General features: G+C 36.4%; 1 protein-coding gene across 2 annotated transcripts in view; it reads left to right on the top strand.

Moving 5' to 3' along the window:
- Positions 1-14,367, top strand: part of DPYD (dihydropyrimidine dehydrogenase) — a 783,111-nt gene that overhangs the window by 233,267 nt on the left and 535,477 nt on the right. For both annotated transcript variants that reach the window (XR_014842857.1, NM_214044.3), the window contains 1 exon segment: positions 4,704-4,900. Coding sequence is in view for 1 of the 2 variants with exons in the window: in NM_214044.3 (NP_999209.2) it covers positions 4,704-4,900 (197 nt within the window). In the remaining variant the exon portion in view is untranslated.

The following is a 14,367-nucleotide window of genomic DNA, read 5'->3' on the forward strand; positions in this document are numbered from 1 at the left end:
AAATTATCTAGAGCTCTTCCTGATCATGTTAAATGCATATTTTACATATTGATTTCTGAAAAGTATATGGAAATTTTGTGAAAATATAATAGCTTTCAAGTACATTTTTATTTTTATTTTTTAATTTTATTTATTTATTTATTTTTGTCTTTCTCCCTTTTCTAGGGCCGCTCCCGCGGTGTATGGAGGTTCCCAGGCTAGGAGTCTAATCAAATCTGTAGCCATCGGCCTACGCCAGAGTCACAGCAACACGGGATCCCAGCTGCCTCTGCAGTTTCACCACAGCTCATGGCAACGCCGGGTCCTTAACCCACTGAGCAAGGCCAGGGATCGAACCCGCAACCCCATGGTTCCCAGTCAGATTTGTTAACCACTGCGCCACAACAGGAACTCCATCAAGTACATTTTTATTTTTAAAAATTTTTAATTTTAATTTTATGTATTTATTTATTTCTTTTGCTTTTTGGGCCACACCCGTGACATATGGAGGTTCCCAGGCTAGGGGTCAAATCAGAGCTGTAGCCACTGGCCTACACCACAGCCACCGCAACGCAGGATCCAAGCCTCGTCTGCAACCTACACCACAGCTCGCGGCAATACCAGATCCTCAACCCACTGAGTGAGGCCAGGGATCAAACCCACAACCTCATGCTTTCTAGTTGGGTTCATTGACTGCTGAGCCATTACAGGAACTCAAATACATTTTATTTTATTTTACATAAAAATTGCGTACATTAAAATTTTATTTTAAATTGTAAAATAAAATAGTTTATTCACATAGAATAAGAATTTAGTTCCTTTTCAGGTTATCTAGAAGGGAATGAAAGGTAAAAATATGTGTTAATTCAAATATAAATGAGAGAAAAAATGTATACTATTTTGGATAGCAAAGCAAAGAGCAGCGATATATAGATGTAATTTATAAAATTTTAAATTGTACTGGAAATAAATGATAGTTACTAATTTAATATAAACTTTTTGTTAATATGTACAGACTATTCTATATAAAATAGGTAAATTCAAAGATAAATTCAAAGATGGTATCTGCCCTTAAAAATTTTATGCTTTAGTGAAGAGACAGATAATTAAACCAGTAAAATATGGTTAACTATTAGGATAAAAATGACAGAAATCTACGTAAACGTTTGTGAAGGCTGTTAACTCAGACTGAGAAGTTAAACCTTGTAATACTTGCTGATAATATTCTTATGGAATTGTAAATGGAATTTACAATTGGAAATGGAATTGTAAATGGAATTGTTTGGATGTTCCTTAAATATTTTGATGGCAGATTTTATTCAGAGTAGTTGGTGATGCCTGTGGATTTCAAGAAAACATCAAGGCCCTGTCTCTTCATTACTTACCCCCAAAGAAAAACTCCCATCTGTCTCTTCTTAGCCTGGGTTTCTACAGGAGAGGAATGTACTGCCTTATCCTAGTAAATGCAAATAATGCTGGGAGGTAATCAATTAAATATTATAAATAATTTACCCTTAATATGAATTTATTCACAGGCCACCTCTATTGATAGTCAAATTTTGATCAAAGGAGAATAGTGAGAACATGGTTGATCTATTTTTTTCTACTTTTAGTTCTGTCTGAAATTTTTGAAATTGTAATCAGTTACCTATGGATTTAGAATTATAAAATCTTGCTGGAAAATTTACCTTGTAATTATTCTTTAACTTTAGTAATACGTCTTTCCTTAAAGTCTGATGTCTGATAGTGGTATACCTAGAACAGCTTCCTTTTGATTAGTGTTTGCATGGTATAAGGTTTTTTATCCTTTAATTTTTCTCTCTGTGTTCTTTTGTTTAAGGCATATATCTTTTATGATCTTTATCTTTTAATCGGGACTTTTATTTATATTTAATTTAAATACTCATATGTGTGTGTTTATGTTCACTATCTTACTATGTGTTTTCTGGATTTTACCCCCACCTCCACTCTCCTTAATTATTTTCATAATTTTCTCTCACTTATTTCCAGTGTTTTTAAATCACCCCCTCTTCCAACAACTTAGCTAGTTAAATATTCTGTTACTATTTTAGTAATTACTGTAGATATGCAACATGAATCCTTAACTAATATATGTAAATATACATTATATATTAGTACTTTTACCATTTCCTAGATAACGTTGTGATCTTGTATACACTATCTCAGTTTAACCTTGTGTGCCTTTATCATGTGTATCTGTTGTCATTTACCTTGAACTCCATGTGATATTGTTTTCTACAGTCAATATTCATTTACATTTATCCACATATTTATAATTTTCAGTGCTCTTTATTCCTTTCTGCATTTCCTTGTTTCCATCTGGGACAATGCCTTCTTTCTAAAGAACTTTATTATCCTTTATTTATTATACTTTATTATTCAGTATTTTTTTCACTGGTGCCAGCAAATACTATCTGCAAATGTTTTTATTTCACCTTCACATTTAACGGATATTCTCCGTCTCGGTAGAATTTTTAGGTGTGGAAGGTGTTCTTTTTCTGTTGCTGTTGTTGCTCAGAAAATGCTTTTTCATTGTCTTCTGACTTCCATCATTCCTTTTGAGAGGAAAGCTGTCAACCTTATTAGCTGTTTGTTGATAGCACTGTTTTTATTCTTTGGTTGTTTTCAAGGCTTTATTTTTCTTACTTTGGCTTGCAGCAATGTTACTGTGATATGCAGGAGTTTCTTTATATTTAATTTGATTCGTTTTAGAACCTCTTGAATTTGTGCCTTGATGTCTCACAAATGTTGGGAGAAATTCTTGGTCTGTTTCTCTTCAGATATTGCTTCCCCCTCCTTCTTCCTCTCCTTTCCTTTTAGGATTACAATTGTGCATATATTCAATCTAGGCCTTTTTGTCTCATGTTCTTTTATGTATTTTTCTCTCTATTTGCTTCCCTTCAGTTTCTAAGTCCTTTTTTGCTCACTTGTTCAAATTACTGTTAAGTATGTTTAATTAGTTTTTAATTTTAATTTTGAATTTTTTTCTAAAATTTCTTTTTTTTTTTAAAGCAAATTCAAGTTTCCTGATGAAGTTCATATTCCTGGGTATTTTTTGAACATGTTCATCATAGTTATTCTAAAGTCTATTTTTAAGAGCAATACTTACTGGATTATGTATGCAAATCTTTCAGTTTTCTGAGTTATGAGCAGTTCTTTGTTCATTACTTTTGGGCTTTTTGATCAAAAGCCAAATCTTCTGTATAAAAATTTCTACATGCTGCAGTTGACTTATTATCCTCCACAGAAGGTTCACCCTATCATTGATAGGTAGGTAGGAGTGAGACCTTATCACCTTCCTCCAAATCAAGGGCTGAACTGACTCAGGTTGGGTTATGTGTCCACCTCTGATTTGCTCCACTGATTTGCAGAGTGTAATCTCTCCGAAATTTCAGCTGTATGCGAAGGTATCTACTAGGACCTTTTCTTCCTTAGCTACTCCGGTACTCTGGTTTTTGTTTCCTCTGGCCTATCAGAGTGCAGGAGGGTCCATTCTGCTTTACAGAGATTTTTTGTTGTTTGTGCAGTGTAAGATTCAGCTTCTCTGCACTATCTTCTGCTTCTGGTTTCTGGCATCTTACCTTCCCTAAACCCCGTGTCTCCCTAGTCTCAGAAGATTACCACACTTCTCTTTTGCTGTCTCTTTGAGCTGTGGTCCTCTAGCTGCAAGATCTTGGTCTTCTTCACTCTGCTAAGAAGTGGCCAATTCCCTCAGGGTAAAAGGAACTCCTAAACTGTCAGCAGACGTATCTGTTCTTCCCTTTTCCCTGTGATTTTGGCCCCTGTAGTCTGCCTCACTTGAGTAGATCTCTCGTGTTTCCATTAGATTTTTGCAATGTTTTCCTTGAAAAACTAATCTATCATAACCGGAAGCAAATATCATAAATTAACTACCGAGTGTCTACTATGTGCCACATTAGTGCTAACTGCTGGTCATACAATGGTAACACCTTTTTAAAAATATTTAGAACAAATAGTTAATATGTTTTATGTGTGTGTGTGTGTGTGTGTGTGTGTGTGTGTGTATGTATGTGTGTGTGTATCCATAATCTCTGACATGAACTAATGTTATACTGACTAATATGGAAACATGACAAACAGATACAATAGTAAATTGTTTTGTTAGTAGTATACAAAGTATGATCCAGGAGCTCAGAGGAGGAGCATTTAACTTGGCCCAGAGTTGAGAGTGAGAAAAGTGAGTCAGGAATGCTTCCTAGAGGAGGTGTGGCCCAGGACAGGAATTTCAAAGATTGAGAAAGAGTTAGTCAAGTGTAAATTATCATTAACTTTTTTTGGCTTTTTGGCTTTTTGGCTTTTCTGGGGCCTCTCCAGTGGCATATGGAGGTTCCCAGACTAGGGGTTGAATCAGAGCTGTAGTGACCGGCCTATGCCAGAGCCACAGCAGCATGGGATCCGAGCCACATCTGCAACCTACACTTCAACTCACAGCAACACCAGATCCTTAACCCACTGAGCAAGGGCAGGGGCTGAACCCGCAACCTCATGGTTCCTAGTTGGATTCGTTAACCACTGCACCACAATGGGAACTCCTCATTAACTTCTAAGTGTGCTCCTCTAATACTTAAAATGTACCACTTAATTCTATTAAAATCACAAATGGATTTGAAACATTAAAAATATATTTGAGATTGTAAAAGTTAGTTTAAAGTTTTTAACCATGTCAAATGATTTTTCCCTAGGTGTTCAAAGCAATGAATATCCCACAAATCAGGAATCCTTGTCTGCCATCCCAAGAGAAAATGCCTGAAGCTTATTCTGCAAAGATTGCTCTTTTGGGTGCTGGGCCTGCAAGTATAAGCTGTGCTTCCTTCTTGGCTCGATTAGGCTACTCTGACATCACTATATTTGAAAAACAAGAATATGTTGGTGGTTTAAGGTAATGCCTACATTTATTTCATGTTCATGGTGTCAAAAATTATGGGGTAAAACAATTATGAATATTGTGGGTTTGTAATCATATAGGAACTTCAGGCTCACAGATGGTATTTTAAATGTTCTTTTTCCAAATGCTCAAATTTTGATTTCATTATTCACTTTAGATTTGCATTTGGCTTTCAACATTATTTATTTTAAAATGTCTCTGTCTAGTTCTGTGAATTTAAATCTCAGCAAAATATTTTATGACTAGAGGAACCAATCATATGAAAACTTATTTAATCCCTGTAAATCTTTCCTTTAATGGAGACATATAGAGAAAATTATGCACATTAGAGATAGTGGGACGTACCTCCATGGAGTATTGGATGATACATTTTGTTATGTATAAATACATGTTGTTCTGCTTACATATTTTCAACGTACAGTCTCAAGTTTTGCGTTTGATTACAATTATGTTAGAATCTACTAAAAATGTTCCATTTTAATGTACATTTATGCAGTGTTTATCTCATAAATACCTTATTATTTGCTATTAATCAGCATCATTATTGTAAACCAGGATTCAGTCACATAGTCTTTTATTCTCATGAAGATTCATGCATTAAAATGGAAAATTTTCTTTTGTATCAGTGGCTTTCGGATATTTATATTAACCTTAGAAATTGGATGGAGTTTGCTTTATTTAAAATAAATGGAACTCTGTAGAATATGTAATGGGGGAAAAGGAAGTCTCTTCAACAAATGGTGTTGGGAAAGCTGGATCACTACATGTAAATCAATGACATTATTAGAATACTCCCTCATGCCATATAAAAAATAAACTCAAAGTAGTTTAAATATAAGACATGATACTATGAGATTTCTGGAAGAAAACATAGGTAAAACATTCTCTGACATAAATCGCAGTAATTTTTTATTAGATCAGTCTCCCAAGACAAATAAAGGCAAAAATATACAAATGTGACCTAATCAAACTTAAAAGCTTTTGCACAGCAAAGGAAACCATAAACAAAACAAAAAGACAACCTAAGGAATGGGAGAAAATATTTGCAATGTGATTAACAAGGGCTTCATTTCCAAAATGTGCAGTCGGCTCATAGAGCTCAATATCAAAAAATAAACAGCCCAGTCAAAAAAATGGGTGAAAAACTAGACATTTGTCCCAAGAAGATGTACAAATGGCCAACAGACACATCGAAAGATGCTCAACATTGGTAATTATTAGAAAAAAGGAAATCAAGAGTACAATGAAGTATCACCTAACTCCAGTCAGAATGGCCATCAGTAATTACTCTACAATCAATAAATGCTAGAGAGGATGTGGAAAAAGGAAACATTCCTCCACTGTTGGTTGGAATGTAATTTGGTGTTGCCTCTATGGAAAACAGTATGGAGTTCCCTAAAAAACTGAAAACAGAGTTGCCATATAATCCTGAAAGCCCACTCCTGGTCATGTATCCACAATAGACAAAAATTCTAGTTTGAAAATATACATGCACCCCAATGTTCGTAGCAGCACTATTCATAATAGCCAAGACATGGAAGCAGTCTAAGTGTCCATCACCAGAGGAATGGATGAGGAAGATGGGGTATACACACATACACACACACAAATGGAATATTACTCAGCCATAAAAAGAAATGAAATATTGTCATTTGAGGCAACACAAATAGACCTAGAGATTATCATACCTATGTGAGGTGAGTCGGGCAGAAGGGCAAATATTATATGATGTCACTTATATGTGGAATTTAAAAAATAATAAAAACGAACTTATTTATTACAAAACAGATTCACAGACATAGAAAATAAAGTCCTTGTTACCAAAAGGGAAAGGGAGGGAGAGGGATAAATTAGGATCTTGAGATTAACAGATGCAAACTTCTATTCATAAAATAGATAAGAAACAAGGGAACTGTATGTAATGTTTTAGAGTACTCTACAATGGAAAATAGTCTGAAAAATGTAAAATGAATGGAACTCTATTGTGGACATTTATTACATTTATGATCATACAGAAATAAAATTTTAAGCAAGAAGTGAATATTCCATCAAACATTTGATCTAAAAATGAGAAAGAATTTAGGTGATAAATTAATAATATTAGTCACTTATTTTCTCTAAATGTGTCATTTGCATTAGAAAATCATTATAAAAATTATAACGAAATAAAATTATTATGAAAATGTAGGCCAATTGTTATACTTAGCATTTAAATTTTGCTGGCTACTAACCATTGTTTAAGCAAAAATTTTGTCATATTTAATAATCACAGAATAAATTTAACCAAGTTGTGATTAAAACTTCTGCTTTATTTTTCAAGATTTTATGGCACCTATAAATATGTATCAATAAATATATAAGTTTCACTATTGGTCCAGTGACAATATGCTAGATTCAAAATCAGCTACTACTAATATAAAACTCTCCGACTGAATCATTAAGTAAATATATCGCATAGTTAGAAGACCCTTTAGAGAGGATATGAAGCATAAATTGAAGAATAAGTAGTCCGATTGCCAAGAAATAATTGTTTTTCTATATTGATGATTCATCACTATGAGTTTTAAAGTACTAAACGTATTTTATTAAAAAAGTTTTCCTGGAAAGTAAATACCTAAGGTATCATTTTGTTGGGATTACTTACACTTTCTGTTTTTAATGGCATTTTATCAAAGCTTTATTAACTAGGAAAAACATAACCTATTAACAAGTTATGTATAAACATTGTACATTTTTTCACTTATACACATCAAGAGATGTGAGCTAATTTAAAACAATAATAACGTAATTGTTTTTTAGCCAAGTAGTCTAGGAAAAATCTTTTTACCCCTTAATTGCATTTCACAAGAAGCCTAAAATGAAACAAGCCCTGTTTGTGAATTATTGTATTGACACTTTTGGAAAAGATTACTATGGATGTTAGCATCTCTGGTTTTTTTTTTGTTTTGTTTTGTTTTGTTTTTTAACTCAAATGCAAGGTAGGCATGTTTGAATCACGTAAATTGGCACTAAACCTGTGTTTTTATATATTCGCAAAACATTTTTTAGTAGGACAGAGTCCCCTGGTGTAATGACCAAGCATATTTTTATAATTTCTTTTTTGATTTATATTCTTTCCTTTGCCTTTGAATCTTCCCAGGATCCAGGGACGGTATGAAGTATTTAATCAGTCTCCTTTGGACTTGTCCTATGGTAGAGGCATTATGTGTCACTGCTACAGGATTATAAAAACTGACACTGGAATTTAGCCAGAATTACAACCACAACACTAGCCTGTTAATTTATTTTCTCACTTACAGATGCTTCTCATTCTCTTGTATCTTCAAAGTGGCTAAAAAAGATTAAATGAGCTTTGTATTTGAAATCAATTGCTTAAAGAGGTGATGTCAAGTTTTATCATTCCTTTTCCTTTGCATCCAAAGAGTTTATTTTAAACCTGGTGAATAAGTACCACAACCACTTTTTAAAACATTACTAGAGTTGCTGAAAGATATCCAGGACTTAACCCCTATTGTATTGAACAGAATCGATTGGTCATTTTTGATGGTGTTAGCAAAGTTATAAAATAATCAGTAATTTTCCTTTCCTCCTATTGTGGCTTCTTTTTTCAAGATAGAAGTTTAGAAAGGTTAAATGACTTGCTATTGTGATAACAAGTTGATGTACAAGTGGTGTTGAAAGATTCTAAATGTGCATGTCTATATATACATACTCTGATTTTTTTCTATTCCTTATGAAATTAATATATTGAATTATGAAATTTTTGTTAGGACAGTTAGAGAAATGATGACCTTTGCTTTAGCTAGTTCAGATGCTATGTTTTCATGATATCTGTTGCATTTCATACTGATTGACAATAAAGAAATGGGGTTTAGGTGAAAAAATTTTAGTAATAGGAATATTTGAAGAACGTGTGTGATGTAACACAAATTTAAAGTGTGTGGCGCCTGTACCGTAATCAATGAAAGCAAAAGCCTATCGAAGTATGAGAATTGTACTTTAAAAAGAATAGAGGGGTGTTGTTATTGGTTAGTTTCTCTTAGATGAAAGAAACGTGAACATACAAGAAAGATTTTTTTTTTAAGATTATCTAGACACTCCACTGAGTGTACTAAAGGATTTATGGCTGCAAGGAAAAAAATTCTTTCAAAACTTTAGATTGTTAGAAGAGCACATATAGAAGAATAAAAATGTTTTTGTAAACACAGCAAACATGGGAAGTTACCATTCCAATTAAATCCCGTCATTTATCCTTTTATCTCCTTTCTCAGCATGCTGTCTTGAGGGTAATTTTGTTTATTCTCCTGGTTTCAGTTCCCACCTACATGCAATTTATTTAAAAAATCTGTATCTGCCTTGACCTCTCTCTGTCCTGGTCAGACATTCAAATCCTGGATGTCTCCTCGTCAATTTCATGATGCCGGTATTGCTTCTGTTTCTGAGTTTGCTCTCAGTGATGGCGTGAGCAGACCGTACGGGAATTTGACTGTGCTAGCCTTCAACATCCTGGCAGCTGTATTTTAGGAATACTTTATAAAAAATATCCTCTTCCTCTTCAAGCTCTGACGTCCTTAATATCTCACTTCCTGTACCACGACAGTAACCTCCAGATGGTTCTCTTTGCTTTCCGGTTTGACTTTTACAAATTCATTCTCCTAGTTTGCAAATGCGGTTATTGCACACTTCTATTTGAAATGTCTCAATAAGTCCCTATAATCTAAGCGGTAGAGGCTCTAGCTTGGCACAGAAAGCGCTCCATTACCTGATATCTACGGATACTTTCCTCTCCCTCCCCCTCAACTGCCCTCCTTCCTCGCTGCCTCCCGTCCTCTCAACTTTATCGTGCCCCAAACTGGTCATTATCTCAGGCACTAGAGCTACAGAAGGTGAATAAATTGAAGTGCCTGTTCTCATGGGCTTAATATTCTAGCCATAGAGAGGCAGGCAATAAAGCTACAATAAACCCAATATAGAGTATGTCAGATGTTTATAAATTCATGAGGAGGGAGTTGCTGTTGTGGTGCAGTGGTTAAAGAATCTGACTAGGAATCATGCGGTTGTGGGTTCGATCCCTGGCCTCACTCAGTGGGTTAAGGATCCAGCGTTGCCGTGAGCTGTGGTGTAGGTTGCAGATGGGGCTCGGATTCTGTGTTGCTGTGACTGTGGGGTAGGCCGGCAACTGTAGCTCTGATTAAACCCCTAGCCTGGGAACCTCCGTATGCCGCATGTGTGGCCCTAGAAAAGACAAAAAAAAAAAAAAAAAAAAAAAAAGAAAAGAAAGAAAATTCATGAGAGTATTTTAAAAATGGCATTTTAGTGCTGTACCTATTTGATTCCTGGAGTGGATAATTTTTAAAACATGCATATCCTCTAGTCTGTACAATAAATAATTTCCATTAAGAATCAGGAGTTCCCATTGTGGCACAGTGGAAACGAATCTGACTGGGAACCATGAGGTTGCGGGTTCGATCCCTGACCTCGCTCAGTGGGTGGGGGATCCAGTGTTATTGTGAGCTGTGGTGTAGGTCGAAGAGGTGGCTTGGATGTAGCATTGCTGTGGCTGTGGCCTAAGCCGGCAGCAATAGCTCTGACTAGACCACTAGCCTGGGAACCTCCATATGCTGTGGGTGCAAAAAAAAAAAAAGAATCATATAATAACCCAGAATAATAATTATTTTTGATCACTCCTAGAAAACAAAATAATTTCAATATTAAAAGTGTAGTCCGGAGTTCCCGTCGTTGTGGCGCAGTGGAAACGAATCCGATTAGGAACCATGAGGTTGTGGGTTCGATCCCTGGCCTTGCTCAGTGGGTTAAGGATCCGGCGTTGCCAGTGAGCTGTGGTGTAGTTCACAGACATGGCTCAGATCCGGAGTTGCTGTGGCTCTGGAGTAGGACAGTGGCCACAGCTCCAATTCGACCCCTAGCCTGGGAACCTCCATATGCCACTGGTGTGGCCCTAAAAAAGGACAAAAGACAAAAAAACAAAACAAAACAAAAAGGTGTAGTTCACACTGTTTCACTATTGTATCACACTGTTTCACTACCGTACATTTTAAACCCAAATTTAAAAATTCTGGTTGCTTGAAATGACAGAATTGAAATTGATTCACGTTGTTTCATGTGTTGTCCTCTGATCAATTACACGTTAGCTCTTTAAACATTGGCATCCGCAGCCATGCAGGGATGGAGACACATGCTGCCTATGGGCCACTGGAGGAAGAATGCTTGGAGCTGCATCGGCAGCGTCATGTGCCAGTGGCTGCTCTTTAACGGAGTTCTTCACGGTAACTTCTCTATATAACTCAAGGTTTATTGAAGAATGGGCAGGAGTTCCTGTTGTGGCTCAGCGTGTTAAGAATCCAATTAATATCCATGAGGGTGCAAGTTTGATCCCTAGCCTCACTCAGTGGGTTAAGGATCCGGCATTGCTGTGAGCTGTGGTGCAGGTCGCAGATGAGGCTCAGATCTGACGTTGCTGTGGCTGTGGTGTAGGCTGGCAGCTGAAGCTCTTCAACCCCTAGCCTGAGAACTTCCATATGACACCGCGCGGCCCTAAAAATCACACACACACACAAATGAGTAATAAACATGGGATCATTTAAAATGTACACCTATATCACTAAAACTTTCTAACAACTGTAGCAATTATTTAGAATTTAGACCCACCAAAGAGGTTTTGGGGAGAGGAGACAGGGTTTATTGTTACCAGCCCATGGGGATAATACAGAAAGGCTTATTTCTGTCCATTTTATAACTTTTCAAATAGTCTAAAGCCAGTGCACAGCTTATTGCCGCTGGTGGCCTTGGTGTGATGCTAGTAAATGAATGGAGTATGGAGTCGATGGCTTGAGCACCTCATGGGAAGGAGTTGTCCGAGGACATGCGTCGTGGTGGAGGAGTCGAAGTTCAGCTTGGGGCATGATAGAGTTGAGATACCCCCTGGACGTCTAAGTGGGTGTAAAGTCTGGGATTTAGGTCTGAGGATAAAAATGTGGGCACCATCCCATGTGGATGGCATTTAAAGCTCTGAAATAAGGAGGAATTCACCTGGTATCCAGGACAGTAGAGTAAAGCCCATTCAAAACCTCTCTGCCTCATGTCCCATCCCGTGAACATTATACTTTTTGTGCCCCCGACCCCCGTCTTCCTCCTTACCGTTTCTCGCGTGCCAGGATGCCCTCCCTCTGCTTCGCTTATCTGAAAGCTGATCATTTGTCACATTTCACCAACCTGATTTTCTCATCCCAAAGTAAATTTTCCTTCCTTGGAGACATTCCTGTTCACATCTGGTAATGTACACTTGTCATATTGTACTGTGAGTGTGTGTGTGTGTGTGTGTGTGTGTGTGTGTATCACCCATTGGTCTGCTGACCTCATCCATTGGTGACTATAAGCATGTCATGTTTATAACAATCAGTAATCACCTCCCCATCCACTACCTACTTAATTATGATCAAATCTACCTGACTCTTTCTAGCATTGTATCTCACATTACTCTTATTTCCTGTAGGAGATGTGATTCTCACACATTTATTCATAACCATGTGCTAAGTGTTGGCTACAGTGCTTTCAGGGGAGTATGTGGTTCTAAGCCCCAGAAGCCCTGAATTCTCTTTGCTGCTTCAGCTTTCAGTTCTATTTCCTCCAGGCTCAGGTTTCTTCTTGCTAGGTTGCGTGTGTTCTCTCTTCTTTCTGGTCTAGAGAAAAAATTGTTCCTGTTGCATTAACTTTTTCTTTCAGAGCTGTGTCTTAATTGGAACCATTGGCCTGAACTCCCATCATTTTTTTTAATTTTATATCATTTACTTCTACTCAGATTTCATGAAAATCCCAAGTTAGAGGAAGATAATCAGCCTCACAGTGTATCTGTTTGTACTTAGAGTCTCACCTTGCGATGGTTGGTTTCTTACAGCTGGGAATTTTGCCTTCCTGTCCAGCCTTTTGGGGACCTTCGTCAGACTCCAATGTTATTCCATTTTCAATCTCTTGCCCACAAACCCCCAGGCTTGTAAGACAGGGTGTCTGTTTGTGCCTACATACAATCCATAATATTTATGAATTTTTCTCTTTAGCCTTGGAAGTTATGGAGAAGGAAAAAAAAAATACCCTCTCTTCTCTTAGGTCAGTAGCTTGCCTTGTGAAATAAACTAACCTAAAGCAAATTAAGGAGAAAAAGTGTTCATTAGCACATGTATTGTGCAAACATGTGGGAGAACTCAGTGATGAGTAACTCAGAGGAGGGTCAGAAATGGAGGTATGTATAGCATTTTAACAGCAGAATAAATCTGTGGAAAGTAATAGGACAAAGGAGAAGGGGTCATTTAGTAAGGTTTATTTAGTAGATTCCTCTTAGTGCCCATCTCTGGGCTGATAAGGGTCTAGAAGTATCTCCTAGTGATGAGCAGTTTTGTCCTTCCTGATATAGGGAAGGGAGACATACCCTTGCAAATGTATGTACTGCTGTTTGGAAAACAAAGGGGGAGTAGAGAGCTTTTCTTATATGGTTTCTTCTCAATTGTACTTAGCTCAAAATAATCCTGTGCCAAAGTGGCATGGTTTGGAGTGGCATATTTTGCTTCCCTAGGAAGGCAGATCCTCTGTGGTGCCTGAGCATTATGACAACCTCTGAAGATCACCTAAGGAGGTTCTTATCTCTAAATCTAAGCCCTAAATCATTCTGATGTATAAACTTCTGTTCTAAAGAGATGGAAAGCTCCTTTAATAGAGGGCCTTGACTTTATGCTGTCCAATGCCTTGTATTTTCTGTAGCGCTGAGCAGGGTACCCAACTGATTGATATATGTAAATTAATTGAATAATCATGTTCTTAAGTCACCAAAGGATGAAAAGACTACAGAGGCACTTTGTATTGAATGATCCTGAAGGTTCATCTACAAGAGTTATTTATTTATTTTATAAATCAGTCTCTGTAATGCTTAGATATAGCCTCTCATTGCATGCACTACATTCTGTTCAGTGATCTGTTTATGTATCTCTGCTCACAAGAATGAGAGTTTATTAGAAGTATGAATTTGGTGAAATTTGCCATCAATTGCTGCAGCTAATACTGTGCCTGGTATTTTATAAATGCTCATTCACTGAATAGATGAATGAAAACATGAATTACTATATATTCATGAACATATGTAGCCTTTTAATTACTTTAAGATATTGAAAAGTTATTTGAGTTTACCTTTAATTCTCTGAACTATTATTAACTATTGAAATGATTGTATTTTAAGACTTGTGAATATTTTAAGTACAAACAATGAGCATTGATATAAAATAGGATTACTTTTCAATGACTATATCCTTTGGAGACACATATTGGCATTCATAGAAGATTGTTTTACTACAGAAATATTCTGTATATTACATGGAATTCATCCCATAATATCCTGAAGAACATGTTAATACAAAGTTATTGATTTAGATTTGAACAATCTAGAGGTATAATTA

Source organism: Sus scrofa, chromosome 4, assembly GCF_054392235.1.
Source record: "Sus scrofa isolate SSC_HxYL_T2T_F1_AM1 chromosome 4, Sscrofa_HxYL_maternal_Yorkshire_Landrace_v2.0, whole genome shotgun sequence".
In the NCBI taxonomy this organism is placed as follows: domain Eukaryota; kingdom Metazoa; phylum Chordata; class Mammalia; order Artiodactyla; family Suidae; genus Sus; species Sus scrofa.